This window comes from Plasmodium yoelii (assembly GCF_900002385.2).
Source record: "Plasmodium yoelii strain 17X genome assembly, chromosome: 9".
Taxonomy (NCBI): Eukaryota; Apicomplexa; class Aconoidasida; order Haemosporida; family Plasmodiidae; genus Plasmodium; species Plasmodium yoelii.
Genome location: NC_036181.2, coordinates 391,216 through 407,500, shown reverse-complemented (window position 1 = coordinate 407,500; position 16,285 = coordinate 391,216). Strand labels below are relative to the sequence as shown.

The 16,285-nt window shown below is 21.1% G+C and overlaps 6 protein-coding genes across 6 annotated transcripts in view; 2 read left to right on the top strand and 4 right to left on the bottom strand.

The window, feature by feature from the left end:
* PY17X_0908100 (conserved Plasmodium protein, unknown function) overlaps nucleotides 1-3,667 on the top strand; it is a gene marked incomplete at both ends in the record, with an annotated part of 4,883 nt that extends 1,216 nt beyond the window's left edge. The window contains 2 exons of the mRNA XM_022955920.1: nucleotides 1-3,318; nucleotides 3,524-3,667. The exon at nucleotides 1-3,318 is cut by the window's left edge and continues 951 nt beyond it. Of these exons, the coding sequence (XP_022812134.1) occupies nucleotides 1-3,318; nucleotides 3,524-3,667 (3,462 nt within the window). The remainder of the gene's footprint in view (nucleotides 3,319-3,523) is intronic.
* A 599-nt stretch (nucleotides 3,668-4,266) lies between these two features.
* PY17X_0908000 (coproporphyrinogen-III oxidase, putative) lies at nucleotides 4,267-5,933 on the bottom strand (the record flags this gene model as incomplete). The annotated part of the gene is made up of 2 exons (XM_022955919.1): nucleotides 4,267-5,694; nucleotides 5,922-5,933. The coding sequence occupies 2 exons, from the start codon at nucleotides 5,931-5,933 to the stop codon at nucleotides 4,267-4,269; spliced, it is 1,440 nt and encodes a 479-aa protein (XP_022812133.1).
* Nucleotides 5,934-7,721: 1,788 nt separating this feature from the next.
* Nucleotides 7,722-8,573, bottom strand: PY17X_0907900 (60S ribosomal protein L28, putative; the record flags this gene model as incomplete). The annotated part of the gene is made up of 3 exons (XM_022955918.1): nucleotides 7,722-7,881; nucleotides 8,183-8,261; nucleotides 8,432-8,573. The coding sequence occupies 3 exons, from the start codon at nucleotides 8,571-8,573 to the stop codon at nucleotides 7,722-7,724; spliced, it is 381 nt and encodes a 126-aa protein (XP_022812132.1).
* A 1,422-nt stretch (nucleotides 8,574-9,995) lies between these two features.
* PY17X_0907800 (ribosomal protein L35Ae) lies at nucleotides 9,996-10,695 on the bottom strand (the record flags this gene model as incomplete). The annotated part of the gene is made up of 3 exons (XM_721146.1): nucleotides 9,996-10,124; nucleotides 10,238-10,379; nucleotides 10,535-10,695. 3 exons carry the CDS (start codon nucleotides 10,693-10,695, stop codon nucleotides 9,996-9,998), a joined length of 432 nt encoding a protein of 143 aa, XP_726239.1.
* Nucleotides 10,696-11,803: 1,108 nt separating this feature from the next.
* Nucleotides 11,804-13,420, bottom strand: PY17X_0907700 (methyltransferase, putative; the record flags this gene model as incomplete). The annotated part of the gene is made up of 1 exon (XM_719235.2): nucleotides 11,804-13,420. One exon carries the CDS (start codon nucleotides 13,418-13,420, stop codon nucleotides 11,804-11,806), a length of 1,617 nt encoding a protein of 538 aa, XP_724328.2.
* Nucleotides 13,421-14,554: 1,134 nt separating this feature from the next.
* PY17X_0907600 (ATP synthase-associated protein, putative) lies at nucleotides 14,555-15,382 on the top strand (the record flags this gene model as incomplete). Its single annotated transcript, XM_719236.1, has 1 exon — nucleotides 14,555-15,382. One exon carries the CDS (start codon nucleotides 14,555-14,557, stop codon nucleotides 15,380-15,382), a length of 828 nt encoding a protein of 275 aa, XP_724329.1.
* Between the last annotated feature and the right edge of the window lie 903 nt (nucleotides 15,383-16,285).

Genomic DNA, 16,285 nt, shown 5'->3' with positions numbered 1-16,285 from the left:
GTTAAAGATATATATTCTGATATTATTATAAATATAAAATATAAAAATAATGTAAAAAATAAAAATAAAAAAAATGTAAAAGATGATATAACAATAGGAAGAATAATTATTCCCTTATTTTTACTTTTAAACACATATAGATGTAAAATTAAAAAAATAAAAAATAAAATGAGATATTGTACAAAATGTTTTCTTTGGTTACATATATTTCCATGTAACAATAAATTATTTAATTATAAATTTTTTAAGCCTGTTGAAGGTTTTGAAGGATATGGGATGATAAATCCATTGTCTACATTAGGTTTTTTAAATCTTAAAATAAAAATTGTTTTTAAAAAAAATCCTCTTTTATTAACATTATATAGTAATATTAGAAAACCACTATTTTATTATAAATTGCCTAAACAATTTGAACCTTTATATTGCCAATATTATACTGAAAATTTTTTTGTGTATATAAAAAATTTACCAACATGGATATATAAATTTTTTTATATTTTCAATCCATATTGTATAGAACCAATTCAACTTAATTATTATGATTATATATTTGTTTTATTTTTTTGGTTATTTTTTTTTAGACTAATTGTATTTTCTCCATTTTTTCATTTTTTTATTCATATTTTTTTTTGTTTGTTTTTTATATCTTTATCATATAAATATGGATCCACACAAAATCGAGAAAATGATTATTCTCGATATGATTTTAAGCCTTTAAATATAAAAGGAGATAATAAAAGAAATTCAAAATTTTATGGATATATTCAAAAAATAAATGGAAAAAGAAATTTACCACTTTCACAAGAAGCTAAAGATATACAATTTTATGACAAAAAAGTTGGAGGCGTTTTAGAATCAATGCATGATATAGATTTTGATTATTGTAAATGTCCAGATATATCAAAAAATAATGATAAATCAAATATTCCTTGTATAAACACAATAACATCTCTTTCTGTTTTTCCTGATAATATTAATGGAAAAGAGTTTGAAGAAAATGTTAATGAACATATAGTAGATAATGATTTAGAAAATAAATATATAATATCAAATGAAATAAAAAAAAAAAAAAAAATTTCTAATATTGAAAATAATTCAAGCCCTACTATAAGCAATTTATCTTCATTTAGTAAAAGTACCATCTCTTTACCAAAATCTGGAATTATAAAATTAGAAGAAAATTGTTTTAAAAAAAATAATCACAATTTTGAATCGGATATAAAATATGACAAACTTGAAGTAGAATATAGAGAAGAAGTTGGAGATATAAAAATAAATAACAAATCTGTAGAAAAAAACAAAAAAGAAAATAATGTTACAAATTTTGCAAAAAAAATACAAAATATGATGATTGATGGGACCAAAACAAACACAATCAATATGAATAACTGGAACACAAATGTGAATAAATTTATTAATTTGTTTACTAAAAAGGGGGATGGTCAAAATGGGGATGGCCAAGCGGACGATTTCCAAACGGATGATGATTCAGATAATCGAGATAAAAGCAGTGAAAAATATAAAGAAAATGTATTAATTTTTAACAAAAATAAAGATAATAGTGTAGGTGATAAAAAAGATGTCTATTTATTATATGATTCAGGAAGTAATACAATAAATAAATGTCCAAATAAAATATCAATAAATTCTTCTAAAAATAGCAAAAATGATGAACATGATAGTTATCAAGTTGAAAACGATAGTGATGTGGATAATACAAGCGAAAGTGGTGGTGCTGGCTATTTTGGAAATAGTGAGAAAAACGAAAATAATATAGAAAAATATCAAAATAATATAGAAAAAAATCAAAATAATAGTGAAAAAAATGGAAATAATATAGAAAAATATAAAAAGATAGAAAACCATTTTTCTGAGAATTGTGGAAAATCCAAAATAAAAAATAATTTACAAAATTGTAAAAATTATGCAACTCCTTTATTTGATACAGCAGATAATCCATTTATGTCATCTAATAATTTATTAGAATCACGGTTTTTAAAAAAAAATGCATTATTAGATGCATTTAAAAATAGCAATGATAATAGTATAGGAAATTATAACAAAAATGAATCAAATTTAATAAAAAAAAAATCTCAAATTAAGCAATCGGTTAAATCACCATTTCATAATTTTTATTTATCTATAAAATCAATTAATGATAAAGATGTATCCATATTTTCAAATCATATTGGGGTTCCAAATATTCAACTTTTGCTTAGCAGATTTATTATTCTAATAACATGTGCACAAACATTTACTGGTATCTTTACTATGATATATGAAAAAATAAATTATGCTTTAAATTGGAATTTTAATTTTTATACAATTAATAATATTATTATTTTATTTATTTTATGTTATAGTATATCTTTTATTTTATATATATTGTCTTTTATTCCTCTTTCTATTTATCGATTTATTTTTTTTATCATAATATCAATTTTGATTGTTAAGAGTTATGAGTTTACTGAAGATGGACAAAGAGCTAGATTATATTTTAAAAATAAAAAAATTAAAAATAAATATTTAAATTTGTTAAAAAAAAAAATAGCAAAAACTATTATACATATATTAAAAGGAAAACAAAAATATTATGCCGAATGGATTTTATATTTTTATAAAATAATTTACAATTTTATTTTCAACTTAATAATTTACACAAAATTTATTATATTCTTTTTAAAAAATTGGATTACTAGATTGTTAATATTAAAAGATATCGAACATATAAAAATAGCTAAACTTCAAGGATTTAAAAATTTATATTTTTTTATACACAATCGAATGATTGATAGACAAAATTTCTTAATTACAGAAAATAGTAATAATATAAAAAACTTTGGAAATATACAATTATCAAATAATTCAAATCAATTAAAACCATTTGAAAATTATAAAAAAAATATAGAAGATGAGAGTGTACCAAAAGATAATAATATATTATCAGCCATAGTAGGAAATAAAAAAAATAATAATAATAATGATAGTAATAACGATAGTAATAAAAACATTTTGAGAAACCCCTTGTATGAAAATTACAAAAACATTGATCTATGTATATATTCATCAAGCGAAAATGATAATAATAGTATATCTAGTCAATACATAAATGAACATAACAAAAATAATAATAATTTGGAAAAATTTAAAGATGAAATGGATATGGAATATGATGATAATATTTCTATAAGTCAAATGACAGACAATGGAAATATGAACATAAATGTTGATATATTTTTGCATTACTATTTTAAAAAAAAAAAGCAAGACATTTTCAACAATTTTATAAACATTAACCGGAACTATACAAGTAAGAATGTTGCAAAAAAAAAATAAAAAAAAATAAAATAAAAAAAAAAAAAAAAAAAAAAAAATATAAAATATAGTAAAATGTAGCAAAATATAGCAAAATGTAGCAAAATATAGCAAAATGTAGCAAAATATAGCAAAATAGTAAAAACACATGAACGTGCGTATTTTATCCTGCATGTACATACACTTTACGCCATTTCTCTTCCTACAGATATATATAAAGATATTAACATTCTTAATAATGGTGAAGAGCATAAAATTAACAACTTATATTATGCGGATTATATTAATGATGAACATAATTATTCTAGTTCTTACGACAATAATAAAAGAACGAAAAGGTTTTAATTTTTGAGAAGACATTTTTCGGTTTTTTATTTGTATGCTTACTTGGTTTGCAATATATTTTTTAAATGCACACACAAATGTGCTAACTAAATGTTAAAAAAAAAAAAAAAAAAAAAAGACAAATACTAACACTATTATAATAAAAAATAAATTATATGTTATTTTAAAAATGGAATAATTTGACTATACATATCAGTCAGAATTTTTTTAGCTAGCTAAATAGCTTATTTAACTAGCTATTATCATAGAGTTAAATAAAAAAAGTGGTGAGATAGGAATTGTTATGCCAGCGAATAATGATAATGAAATAATGATAATAATAAAAAATATGGATAAATTAACAAAATAAATAATGTATGCAATTAACAAAATAAATGAATGTGTGCAAAAGGGTAAATAAACAAAGTGGACCAAATTAAAAAAAGTGAAAAAATTAACGTTTAAATCGAATTGTTTAGCACAAATAATTAAAATTTTAAAGAGCAGAAATATACACTAATCTAATATATAAATGTGTGTGTATTTGAAAAGTACAAATATTGTAGCTTAATTGTTGTGTGCATAATAAATATAGAATATAATTTTCAACATATAATATAGCTTTTCTTAATAGTCGACCCATTTCTTTGGATGCTTTAATATTTGTAACGTTTCATATTCACGTGAAAACTTTGTTATTTTTGATTTATATAAAAATTCACATTTTAGAGGAAGGGATGCTAAAACATTATCAATTTTTTCATGCTCATCAGACATATAATCTGAGATTTGATCATCAAAAATTTCATCCTTAATATAATTAGTAGGAGAATAATTAGGTACATTTTCTATATATTTTTTTTTTCTTCTTCTATAAGTTTTATAATTATTTAATTCAAGCCCAAATTTTGTTCCCCTATCATAAATTAAATTAAACTCTGCATATCTTCCTCGACATATTCTTTGCCAATTAATCATATTTTCATCATATTTTTGATGAATAGTTTCTGCTAAAATATAAAAATAAGAATTTCTAAATGTTATAATACATTCTTGAATAAAATAATAAATAATTTTGTAACTTTTATCCATAATATCATTACAACTATAACATTTACAATTATTTTCATTTATATTTTTGGTATTTTGTGTTCCTTTTGATTTTCCTGATTTTGTTAATTTTTTATTTTTAATAGTATTATCTAATAAATTATCAAAAAATATTCCACCAATCCCTCTACTTATATTTCTATGTTTTATTCGAAAATATAAATCACACCATATTTTAAAATATTTATAAAATAAATGATTATATTTATCACACACAAGTTTAAAAGAATGATGAAAATTTATGAACAGTTCAGGAAAAATATAACATGGACTTAAATCACAACCTCCTCCAAACCAATGTTTTACACTTTTATAATTACTACCAATTTTATTTTTAACATTTTGTTTATTAATATTATTTTGTGTATTATCATTATTATTAAGATTTATTTTATTATTTAACATATATTTATTTATGTTTGGCATATTTTTATTAGAATTGTTTTGTGTTGGTTTTTTTTTTCCTGACCTAATAAATATTTGAAAAAATCGAAAATTTGCATGAATAGATGGTGCGTTTGGATTAACTGGATGTGCTATTATAGATAATCCTGAAGCATAAAATTTATATTTTTCATTTATAATTTTTATGTGATTTGTACTAATAACTTTGGATATAATATGGTTTATGTCTTCGGAATGACAAATTTTTGTAGTATTAATATATTCCTTATTATATTGATTAACACACATTTGTTTGGCTGCTTCTCTATCTATTGTACCAAATACTGTTGAGAAATTAACAGCACATTTTTCAAATACTGTTCCATTTTCTAAAACTTTAGTTATTCCGGTTCCTATTTTTTTTCCTTTTCCATTTCTACGGTTCCATATTTCTTCCTTAAATTTTACTGTATCTAATGACTCAAATAAAGAGCATATATTGTTTTGTTCATATTTTAATAAGTTTTCCCATAAATTCCGAAAATATTCATTCGGGGCTTGCTGAAAGGCCAATAAAAAAAAAAAAAAAAAAAAAAAAGTGCCAAATAAATGGTTATTGAAAATGTTTATGTAATATGCGAAAATTCATAATTTATAGATGACAAAAAACAAAACAGAAAGATTAAAAGGATGAACATAGATATATGTACGAATAAGATAAATTTAAATCTATGCGTTATGTATGTATGTATTTATGCGTTGGCTGCTTTGTTGTTCTATATTGCTACCTCATCTTTCATTTTATTTTATATAGAATATTTTTCTAGCCTTAGATATTTTGAGTTGCTGATTTTTCTCAAATTATTTTAAATTAATCGTACAAATGTACAAAACAAATTAAAATAATAATAAACGTATACAAACTTAAAAAAAAAATTTAAATATTAAAAAAAAAAAAAAAAAAAAAATTGAAAAAAATATACTAGAGATTTGTTCCCCACTAGACCCCCAAAATAATAACAATAAAATAATAAAATATTGTAGATTAAGTAAATAAAAAATATTTCAATTATTATATTGCTATATGAAAAAAGGAAAAAAAAAAAAAATAGAAAATATAAAGGGGAAAAAAAAATTAATACAAATACATATCATATATATATATATAATAACAATACTATAACAAAATAACTAAATCATAATAATAAAAAATTGGCAATAAAAAACTCAAATAGCTGTAACGGCATTGTTATTGCAAAAAAAAAAGGAAGTATATGTGTGTGTTATATAAATAAATATTAATAAAAAATTAAAATTAAACAACTACAATAATAGAAATTAAAAATAAAATATTCCTATATAAAATTTTATAAAAGATTTATATATTTATACATAATATCATATCATAAATTATGAATTTTGTTTCAAAAACAAATGATAAATAGTAATGACAGAATAAAATACAGACGGGATGATATGTATTATATATAGCTATCTAATATATGAAAAATATTAACAAATTTTTAAGAAAATTGAAATATTTAAACTTAATTACAACGAAACTAAACATTCTCTTATTAATATTTTTCATATATAATTTGTACTCTTATTTTCTTAAATTTTGTATAAAATAAAAACTAATATATGGCTATATTATATAGTATACATTTGTTCATATTAACGCTAGAACATTTTTCTAGCTAAAAAATTATTAACAGACAATATAATAAGTATATATATGTATAAATACAAATAACAAGGAAATAAAATATAATATATAAACTTATTTATAAAATGATTTTTATATTATTTTTTTCTGTAACTTCAATGTATACATGTGGGTATTTCCCATGCATGTAAATAATTGGTTCATTCTAAAAAAAATAAAACCAAATATTTATTTAAAATAAAAAAAAATTGGACATTGAGTTTTATAAATTATGCATTGTTCATAATATTAAAATCATGTGCATAAAATATATGAAAATAAAACCAGACAAATTTTATTTCAGACCTCATACATATATTTGTGCTATTCAGTATTGATATGTTATTATTTTTTATATTTATTTTTCATTTAATTTATAATAAAAATATGCTTTCTATACATATTATCTTTCTTATTTAAACTATAAATAAGTTGGCTATCATTTTATAAGGAAAATAAATTATTTTTCTTCAAAAGCAATAAGATGAAAAAAATATTACAATATTTTTAAAAAAATATATAATATTAATCTTATCACTTTCATAAAGAGATTAATTTAATTACCGTAAATTATTTAAAGTTTCATAAGTCCCGTTTATACATATATATAAATATATTAAAAAATATTTAAATATGTACATAAATATTTGAAAATTTTATGTCGTTCATAAAAAATTATTCATGTAAAATTATTCATGTAAAAATATTCATGTAAAATTATTCATGTAAAAATATTCATAAAAAATATAGTGTTTAAATTTTATTAATTTTGATTTCATATATGTGTGTAATTAAAGACTCATGATATAAATATTATGTACATTGTTATGTTTTGTAATATATGCAAAGAATTGTGAAAGTATGTATATTAACTAAAAGTTTATTTATTTGATTTGGTATTTGTTTCGTGTGTTTTAGATAAACGCTTGTATTTTTTTAATAAGGTTTTTTTTGGGACATTGTTATTTTTAGTGTGTTCTTCAATTAACGATTCGACTTTCTTTGCATTTTTTGCTCTTAGTTGTTTGTTTCGGATATGCCTAAGAAAAAAATTATTATAAAGCAATATGAAATAATATCAGGAATATGTATGGTCGCCTCGATATGCGCATTTACTTGCAAAACGGTTATTGCTTAGCATAAATATGAACATGTCATGTGAAAACAAGGGAAAAAATATTAACATATATGAAAAACGGAAAAAATATTAACATGTCATATGAAAAAAAGGGAAAAAATATTAACATGTCATGTGAAAAAAAGGCAGCATTATAAATACAAATAACAACTTAAATTCTATAAAGTATAGCACATTGCTATGATTTTTTTAAAAATTCGTACTTTTTGGTGGTTGATTTGACACATAAAAATATTTTCCCCTTATTTAATCTGAGATTAACAGCATTATCATTTACCAAACCTAAAAATAAAAATTATAAATATAAGGATATGCATAGTCATATTTAAAGGTATATATGAACTGGTAGGGTATATAAGGGTAAATATATAAATGCATAAAAATAATATGATAAATAAAAATAGGATATATATGATAATAGAAATTTATAAATATATGGAAACAATTCATACCACTACTATTTTTTGTATTTTTGCATCTTAAATTATAAGGGTCGCACAATAATTTTTCCTTTTTTCCTGTTATATTTCTTTTAAGAAAACAGTTGTTGTTTTTGGTTAATTCCCAAATAAGAGCTCCACTTATATTTGCCATTTTTTAAAATATTTATTTTTATGAACTGTTAATATAAATATTGTTAAAATAATTCCTTGTTTTTATTACAAATATATTTTTATTATATTTATGTAATATTTTTTTTACAGAAAATACGATTATAAATGTAAAATAAATTTTAGGAATATGTTAAATATAATTTAAAAAAAATTAAAAATATGAAAGGAAAAAAAGCAAGAAAATAGTAATATGTATATATATATATTTTTTTTTAATGATTATATTGTGCTTATTTTACGGGCATGTTAATACGTATTATATTTATTATATGGTTATTACTATATTGTATATTATTGCATATTATTGCATATATAAAAATATATTTATTTTGTAAAAAAATTATAATAATATAAAATTGTATGCCTATATATTAGTTGCCATTTATCCCACACTCCCCATTTCGCATTTTTTTAAAATAAAAAAATTTAAAAACAATTCTATATTTTTTATATTATATTATTAATACAAATGGTTTAAATTAAAAATTAAGAAATTTTGTAAACCCTTTGTAATATATAAAAAATGAGAATGTGCATATATTTATTAATTATATATAAATATGTTGACTTATTTTGGTATATACCTATATTCTTTAAATTTTTATAACTTTTGCTATTACATAAAAATTATAAAATATTTAATTTCCTATTAAAAGGTGTAGGGACAAATTAAGAATATTTTTTTTTTTTTTTTTTTTTTTTTGCAATAAAACTAAACCACATGAACAAAATGAAAGCTCAATATGAGTATACAACATATCTTATTATCACTAGTATGGTATTGTCACTAGTATGGTATTGTCACTAGTATGGTATTATCACTAGTATGGTATTATCAATAGTATGGTATTGTCACTAGTATGGTATTGTCACTAGTATGGTATTATCAATAGTATGGTATTATCAATAGTATGGTATTATCACTAGTATGGTATTATCAATAGTATGGTATTATCACTAGTATGGTATTATCACTAATATGGTATTATCACTAATATGCCATTATTGTTGTTCTTATTAATAGGCCATATGGCAGATGGTTGTATAATTTAATTGTGAATTGGTAAAGGGAATAAACTATTCCAAACATAATAATTTTAAGATTATGAAAAGTTCACCTCCCCTTTTTTTCTACTAAACTAGAGAATATTTTTTTAAATATATTTTTATATTTATATTGTCTTTTTCTTTTATGTATACATTCAAGGGAAACAAAAATAAAGACCCAACGAATAAGTTATTTGTAGTATAATATATATTTAAAAAAAAAAAAAAAAGCAAAAATTGTTTTAAATTATTTATCTATGTATATACATGCATATATTTATAATGTAATAAAAAAAATCGTGATAAAGTTATTATTATTATTATTATTGTTGTTTTTGTTGTTTTTGTTGTTATTTTAAATATTAGATGGATATAATAATATTCGAACTCTATTTCCAAAGGCTTGAGGTGGAATATGAGTAGCAAATCGGGCTCTTACTACGCCACTATTTCCGTGGGTTCTACATACTTTTCCCCATATACACTATAAAAAAAATGAACACAATATATTTATCATGTGCATAGATGCGGCGAGCAGATACGGGCAGATACATATATATTGTTTTTTTTTCCTTTTCTTTTGCGTTTCCAAATTACCTTAATTTTAACTCCATCGTGGTGTTTGTTAGTTCGATATACATATGCGACTCTTTTTCCAACATATAATTGTGCATGCTTTCTAGTATTGACATTTCTTATAGATAATAAAGTAAAGTTAGGATCTTGGTTTCTTTGTGATCTGTTAAAAGGGAAAAAAATATGATAAAATGTGAGTAAAGCATTGTTTTTTTTTTGTTTTTTTTTGTTTTTTTTTTATTTGCAATTTTCAGCTTTCTTTGATGCATATATAGAAATTGCTATTCTTATGAATTATCTTTTATTTCTTATGTTTACCTTTTATATCCTAAAATAACACCCTTTTCATATAATCTAGGAGCTTTCATTTTTTTGTTTCCTTTTTTGTTTTTAATTAAAACTTTTTTAATAGATTTATTGACTCCCTTTTTAACGGAAGTAGTAGTATCATTGTTTTGAACAATTTTTTCGTTTTCCATTTTAAATTAAACTTTTTAATAAAAAAAAATAAAAATGTTTATTCTATAATTATATAAAATATATTATATATCTATAATTAATTTAAAAAAAAAATTTACAAGTTTTATAAAAATTTATTTTTAAATATACTATTACTTTATTTCACTAAATACTAATTTCTAATTACGACGAAATATTAATAAATAGATATATATAATTTTTTATTTATGAAAAATTAAAAAAAAAAATTTATAATGCTGTGTATTTTTTATTTATATATATATTATATATATATTATATATGGATGGATGCTGCAATATTTTTGTCAAACAATTTTAAAAAAAAAATAACCGAAGAATATGGCCTTGATTTAAATTAAGCAGGAAAATTATAAACCCCATATTAATACTAGTATGCATATAATAAATAAATATATTATTATTATTATATCATAAATACGATAATACGATAAAATATGATGATAATAATAATTGGCAAAGGTATCCAAGATTTGCAAATATATTTTATGGCGCATATAAAACAAGCACAAATTACTTTTGCCAATATACCGGCCAGGTCAATACCACTTTAATCGCTTTTAGCCAAGGCAAGCCCATATCACCAAAATGGGTATAATCATGTTACGCAGTAATATATCGCGTAAATAATAGCACTACGTAAAAAATAATGCTACGTAAATTATATATTAATTTGTAGGGCAGTTCACCCCTATTTTTATATACTTTATTTTTATATACTTTATTTTTATATACTTATATTTTTATATACTTATATTTTTATATACTTATATTTTTATATACTTATATATTTTTTTTTTTTTTTTTTATATTTTTTTTTATATTTTTTTTGCTTTATTTTTTTTTTTTTTTTTTGTTTAACCGTTGAGTGTTAAATTGGGTTAGCTTATTAAATGACAAGGCATATACAAATTTGATAAAATAAAAAATACGAGGCCAAATAGTAGAGAAAATGAAATAAAAGCAAAATGGATGGGGAGCACGTAGCAATTACTTTTAGCTTCCCCAGTTATTTCAAAAGTATAAAAAAGTGAAACATGTACATGTACATTATATATATGTAGTATGCATATTATGTACATTGCAAGGGTCATGGGTTCACACATTTTAGCATTACCATCTGGTCTGATGATGCAAATTCTGAGAATTTTGTTTCAAATAATTCTTGGTCCATATTAAGAAAAGTGTTGGTAAGATAATTTTCTGGTATTTTAAAAAATTCGACAAAAAAGTTTTTTTTTAACTGTTCAAAAAAAAGTTGAACACCATCTCTATTTTGTTTACAAACATAAAAAAAGGTTCCATTTTTTTTCAATAATTTATTTAATAAAAATATAATAGATGGAACTATATTCTTATCATAAATAAGATCACTACCAATAATACAATCATATTTCATATATGTTTGATTATCTGTATCTTTTAAATATGTATTATCATCTGTCCAATCAATATTACATACTTTTATTTTACTTTCCCAATTTTGATCACAATAATTTAGTAATTCTTTATTTATTTGAATATTATATAATATATTATTTAGTGTAAATTCATTAATATCACTAATTACCATATTAGCTGGACCTAATTTTGAATTTCCATTACATAAAATGTTAGAATGTATAAATAAAGAAATTGAATTTAAAGCACATCCAGCCCCTATTTCTAAAATATTTTTATTACTAAAAATTAAATTGTCTTGTATACACATATCAACAAGCCATTTACTTGCTATGATACTACATTCCCATATATTAATTCCAGTTATATCATTTTTTAAATCATTTTCATCTAACCATTTACCAAAATAATTTAGTCCAATTTCTCTTATTTTAATTATTACATCGTTTTCATTTATTTTAACATTTTGATTAACAATTAATTCATGAATGTGTTCCTGAACTATTTTAGCTTCACTAATGTTAGATGTAAAATCATTTTCCTTTATCTTTTCATTTTCATGATTTTCTTGATAATTAATTTTGCTTAAATTATCATTAAATTTAATATTTGGATTATTTTCAATAATTTCCTGATTGTCTAAAATACTAGATATAGGATGATTTAAAATTAGATGTAATATATTTTCATTTTGTATATTAAAAGATTCTGATAATATATTTTTAGAAAATTCATTATTTTTTAATAAATATATTTTATTTCTTTCTTTATATAAATTTATTTCATACTTGTTAGGATATGAATTGTCATTATTATTATTATCAAAATTTTCGTTTGTATGTAAAAAAATAAAATAATCAATTATATTTATAGCATTGATTTTTTTTTTTATTTCTTCATTTAATTTATAATTGCTTTTTAAAAATGTTGGACAATTTATATCTTTAAATATATTTTCATAAATTTCATTTGGTTTTTTTTCAATAGCTATATATTCAAACTTATTTAAATAATAATCGAAAAAAAGAACCTCTTTTATAGCCTCAAAATTTTTATTTTGGATAGCCCACAATAAAGGACTATTCCCACTATTATTAAATGTGTTATAATCTATACTACATTCATATAATAAGAATCTTATCATATCTACATTGTTATTTGCACAAGCAAAATGTAATAACGAATTATTATTTTCATCTTTTATATCGTTTATTGTTTTTATATTTTCTGTTTCTAGTATCTTTTGTATTTCATCTATTTCATCTGTTCGAACATAATAAATTAAATCATCAATTACTTCTTCCATCTTTTTTGTTTCTAAAAAATTGTCCTTATAAAAATGGGATATCACAGCTATTATTCTACTCTATCGCTTTTTTTTCCTCACTTTTTTATCGCTTTTTTCCAACTTTTTTTTCCAACTTTTTTTTCCAACTTTTTTTTCGAATGGAGGCGTATGCAATTGCAAGGGTTGTGATAGGCGAGAATACCGAAGATCGCAAAATTGTAAATCGCAAAATTGTAAATCACAATTGTAAAACCGCAAAATTGTAAATATTTAGAATGGAGGCAAAACTGTAAATATTTCAAACGGGGATAACGTTTCGAAAAATGAAGCAAATTATATGAAGTGGTTACAAACAAATAGAAATAAATTAAGCATTGTCGAGTTAAATAAAACAAACAATTTTTTTCGCCATTTTAAAGAAGGAAAGATAAATCATATTTATTACTTTTTTTATTACTTAAAAAATATGCTTATAAAAAAGGGATAAAATTAAAGGAGAATGGCAGAGCATATAGTACCGCAATTATTTAAAAAAAAAAAAAAAAAAAAAAAAAAAATTATCAGCTAGTTGTGCACATTGGAAAAGGATGACATATGGAAAAAAAAGAAAAAGAAAAAGAAAAAGAAAAAATTCAAAATAGTGGAACTCAAAATAGTAAAATAATAAAATAGCGAAACTCAAAATAGTAAAATAATAAAATAGCGAAATTCAAAATAGCGAAATTCAAAATAACAAAAGAGTGAACAATCACAAGAAAAAGTTAAAAACTATTGGAGAGAATAAGGTTGAGTATAAATTTAAATAAAAAGGAGTGATATTCGTTAAAGTAGCCAAATAAATTGTTATCTATATTCCTTTTTAGAATAAATTGTGTTACGTAAAACTTTTTTATTTCAAAAGATATACAAGAAGAAAATAACGAAATTTACAGAAAAGTATATGAAAATATGCAAAAAAATGGCTGAATAATTTAGCCCAAAATGTAAGCAAATAATACAGATTGACACATACTCATTTTCAAAGAGTGACATTTTTTTCATTCCCTAAAAAAAATTAAAAGCTTAAATTTATTTCTAATAATAGCTAGCTCGTTTTTTTTTTTTTTTTTTTTTTTGTGTGTGTGTGTAAAAAATATATTTACTTATTTAAAGATGATATTAAAAGATTTTTTTTTTCAAAAACCAAAGATAATTAAATGCGAAGAAAATGTTGATGATATAAAAAAAGCATCATATGCTTATGAAGATAATAACACAAGTAACAATGACTCAATTGTTGATATAATTAAAAAAATACCAATAAACCCTTTCATTGATAGTAATGAAAATATAAATAAATATAAACATGGTGTGGAAAAAAAAAGTATTGATAGATATACAGGTGTGCAAGTATATGATGAAGATGATGAAAAAGATCATAAAAAAAATCAACCAGTAGATTACCCATTTCCTATTAATAAAAATGTAGTGTTTAAAAAAAATAAAGTAAATAACTCAGATGAACGTATTAATACAAATTATAGTAATATAGCTAGCGATTTGTATCCAGAAGAAGGATTCAAAACATTAAATAAAAATAAGCATTTCTCTTCAGATTGGGAACTTTTATTAGCACATAATCATGGCTTATATCATTTCAAAAATAATGACAATAATGCTATTATGAATAAAGATATGCATTCATTGAATACTGAAAATGATATTAGAAATAAATTAAATTTATATACAGAAAGAATAAATATCGACAATCCAAATGATGCTTGTAAATATTTAGCTATAGAAGAATATAAATGTTTATTAACACATTCTTTTCATATGAACCCAAATACAAGTAATCAAAAATGCGTCAAATGGTTTAACGAATATATGCAATGTAAATGGGATGAGCATAAACTTAATTATGGGCATAACTATATTGAAAATAGACGAAATAAAAAATCGAAAGCATATATTGCTGCCCCAGATTACCAATATTCTTAAGTTTATACTATTGTACATAATAAATACTAACCAAACCCCATTATACATTATAAGAAATAATTAAATAAATTATATAAAACAAAAGCGAAGGGGTGCAACTGTTTTTACATTGATATATACTATGTATAAATACAGCTATATTCTTGTATTAAATATTGCAAACTTATAATTTATGAATGAAACACTGATTACATATTAAAGGAGTAAATTAAGGAATATGTGATTTTTATATAGTGTGCATACAATTATTATATACATTTTTATGTATACTTAATTTTTCAGTATTATCATTATCTTTTTTCTATGCACGTTTTACATATGTATCTTTCACAATATATATGAAAGACATACACATATATGTGCATATACATTTGGTATTTTTCGTAATCCCTCATATTAACGTTTTGTGATGGGTGAATGAAAAAAAAAAACTAAACAAAATTGATAAGATTATCATTAAAATTTTTTTTTATTATTGCATGTTGAAAATCTAATAGTGATATTTTTTTTTCGCTAGCTGGTACTAAAAGATAGCTAATTATAACATTTAGACATAAATTATTTTTATAAAAAAAATACATGATTTGTTCATATAAGATTATATATATTCTTAAAAAATAATAATATGAACATTCATAAAAAAATTAATTAGTTCCTTTTAAATCTATATAAAAATATTAATATTCATAAAATGTGTACATTTTTTAATTACATAATAAATTTCATAATTCAATAAAAGCTTAATCATAAATATTCAAAGTATTTTATTTCACCTTTGTGAAGGAAATAAAAAATATTTATTTATTATCAAAGTAGAATGTATGCATGTGCATGCATACATTAGGAAAATTTTACAACAGAGGAAATCTTTTCATTTGCCATATCTAGCTAAATTTAAAAATA